The 3,104-nt window shown below is 44.2% G+C and overlaps 1 protein-coding gene across 1 annotated transcript in view; it reads left to right on the forward strand.

Moving 5' to 3' along the window:
• Positions 1-2,740: 2,740 nt before the first annotated feature.
• The window catches only part of LOC111390912 (DNA repair protein XRCC3 homolog), a 22,790-nt gene continuing 22,426 nt past the window's right edge, over positions 2,741-3,104 (forward strand). The window contains exon 1 of the mRNA XM_023016031.1: positions 2,741-3,037. Coding sequence (XP_022871799.1) covers positions 2,741-3,037 — 297 coding nt within the window. The remainder of the gene's footprint in view (positions 3,038-3,104) is intronic.

Below are 3,104 nucleotides of genomic sequence, written 5' to 3' on the forward strand. Positions count from 1 at the left end.
GGCTCCACCTTTAAGTTTTCTTATGACCTCGAAGGGTCCTTCCCATGTCGGTCCGAGCTTTCCTAGTTGGTGTCCAGCGGCTTATGCTTTTCTAAGAACAAGATTGCCAATTCTGAACCTTCTCGTCTGGACCTTGTTGTTGAATTGCTTCGCCGTTCTGTTTTGACAAGTTGCAGCTCTAAGTGAGGCTTGCTTCCTTACCTCTTCAAGCAAGTCAAGGTGCTCAGTAGTTTATCTCTCCCTATTCATCTCGAGCTTTCTTATTGTGGGAAGGCTAACCTCGATTGGGATGGTAGCCTCAAGTCCAAAAGCAAGCATGCAGGGCGTTTCACCAGTTGCTGTTTTGTGCGAAGTCCTGTATGCCCATAGTATAGAAAGCAGTTCATTAGGCCAGTTACCTTTGGCATCCCCTATCCTTGTTCGAAGGTCCTACAATATGATCCGATTAGTTACTTTGGCGAGCCCATTACTTTGTGGGTGTGATACCGAGGTCAAGCGATGATCAATCCCATTGTTGGCACAGAAGCTCCTGAACTGCGGATTGTCGAATTGCCTTCCGTTGTCTATGATGAGGACTTTTGATATCCCAAACCTGCATATGACAGACTTTCATATGAATGACCTGAGTTTCGGCTCCGAAATTGTTGCTAGTGGTTCGGCTTCTACCCACTTTGTGAAATACTCCACTGCCACAACTACAAATTTTAATTGTCCTCGAGCCAAGGGAAATGGCCCAAGAATATCAACTCCTCACTGCTCGAAAGGAGCTGAGTAGTGAATGGATGTTAGCTTCTCAGTAGGAGCATGTATGACGTTGTCAAACTTTTGGCACTTGTCGCACTTTCGAACGTAATTTGTGGCATCTTTCTTCAATATTGGCTAGTAGTATCTATACCTTATCAACTTATATGCAAGAGCTCGGGCTCCCTGGTGATTTCCACAAATGCTTTCATAAACTTTAGCCATGGCTTGAAGAGATTCGAAAGGTCTGAGACATCTTAGATAGAGGAGTGTGAAACTCCTGCGGAACAGGATTCCTTCGATCATACAATATCTAGCGGCTCTGTACCGAATGCTTCTAGCAAGCCCAGGGTCTATAGGTATGTTACCATTACTTATGTAATCAACTATTGGATCCATCCAGGAGGGCGCATGGTCGATGTCCATGACACTTGGCTTTTGAGCTATGCTAGGTTCTGTAACCATCTTGATGTGCACGGTTCTATCGAGCCCGTCCACACCCATGAAGATGAGTTTGGATCATGCGTCAACTTTGGCATTATCGGCTCGGCTACCTTCAAAATTTCACAACTTATGAACTGCCTCTGGAGGTCATGTACTTTCAAATAGTATAGTCGTCCTTTTTTTCGAAAGGCCCATCGATTTGCCTAACAACTAGCTGTGAGTCACTGAAAACTTTGACACGCTCAAACTCGAGATTTTTCGCAAGTTCTAGGGCTATGACAACGGCTTCATACTCTGCTTCATTATTGGTAGCCTCGAATTCAAATCTGAGAGCACACTGTATCTCCGTAGTCTTGTCCGGACTTGTGATGATGATACCGACCCCGAGCCCGAGCTAGTGGATGCTCCATCAACAAAGATCTCCCATGTTTTCAAGGTCGTGCTCGGGCCCTTAGCCTGTGTTTTTGAGGATCTCGAAGTAAGCTCTGCTATGAAGTCAGCCAAAACTTGGGCCTTGATTGCAGGTCATGGCTTGAACTCTATGTCAAATTCGTCGAGTTCAATTGCCCATTTCAACAGTCTTCCTGAAACGTCTGGCTTCTGGAGTTTGTGTCTAAGAGGTTGGTTAGCGAGTACAACAATTGGATGTGACTGAAAGTACGGCCGTAATTTTCTGGCAGCTATTACCAAAGCAAGGGCGAGCTGTTCTGCAAGCGTGTATCGTGTTTCTGCATCGAGGAGCACTTTACTTACATAGTAAAAAGGTTGTTGAACTCTTCCTTTTTCCTTTACCAAGATACCGCTTACTGCATTCTCAGAAACGGCCAAGTATAATAGCAGTGTGTCACCGGGTTTGGGTTTTGTAAGGACTGGAGGCGTTGATAATGTCTGCTTGAGCTCCTGAAAAGCTAAGTTGCATTCCTTATTTCAGTCAAACCCTTTATTTTCCCTAAGTAGTTTGAAAAAGGGGAAACACCTGTCCGCTGCTCGGGAAACAAACATGTTCAGTGCTGCTACGCGACCTGTCAACTTCTGAATGTCCCTTTTGCACTTAGGGGCCTCCATACTTATCAGAGCTTGGATTCTATTAGGATTTGACTCTATTCCTCTGTGTGTGATCATAAAACCCAAGAATTTTTCAGATGCCACCCCAAACGCACACTTTGTAGGGTTGATCTTTATGTTGTACCTTCGTAACGTAGCAAACACTTCCTCTGATCAGAAACATGACTATTCAGCTATTTGCTCTTAACCATCATATCATCCATTTATGCTTTGACCGTTTTCCCAATTAACTTGGCGAAGATCTTGTTTACCAACCTTTGATATGTTACTCCAGCATTCTTCAGTTCCACCCTGTAGCAATAGATGGTTGAGTCTGCCATGAATGAGGTCTTCTCTTGATCTTCTTCCGCCATGAGAATTTAGTGATAACCCGAGAAAGCATCCAAGAAGCTGTACAACATATGACCTGACGTGTTGTCTACCAGATTGTCAATTCGAGGTAGAGGATAACTGTCTTTGGGGCATGCTTTTATTTAGATTTGTGAAGTCAATGCAAACTCGCCACTTTCCATTAGCTTTCTTGATAAGAACTACGTTAGCTAGCCACTTGGGATATTGTACTTCTCGAATGAACTGTGCGTTAACAAGTTTAGCAATCTCCTCCTTTATGACTTCTCGTCTTTCTGGTGCAAACTACCTCTTCCTTTGCTTCACGGGTCTTGCTTCCGGATTTACGTTAAGTCTATGTACCGCAATCTCTGGATTAGTTCTAGGCATGTCCTCAACATTCCAAGCGAATACATCAATGTTACGGGAGAGACAACTTAGTAATTCAGACATGACTGCTGTATCTAGCCCCCGACAATTTGTCACTTTCCTTCCAGGCTCGATCTCAACCTCTTCCAATCCTTCCA

The sequence above is a fragment of the Olea europaea genome, unplaced genomic scaffold (assembly GCF_002742605.1).
Source record: "Olea europaea var. sylvestris unplaced genomic scaffold, O_europaea_v1 scaffold724, whole genome shotgun sequence".
NCBI lineage: Eukaryota > Viridiplantae > Streptophyta > Magnoliopsida > Lamiales > Oleaceae > Olea > Olea europaea.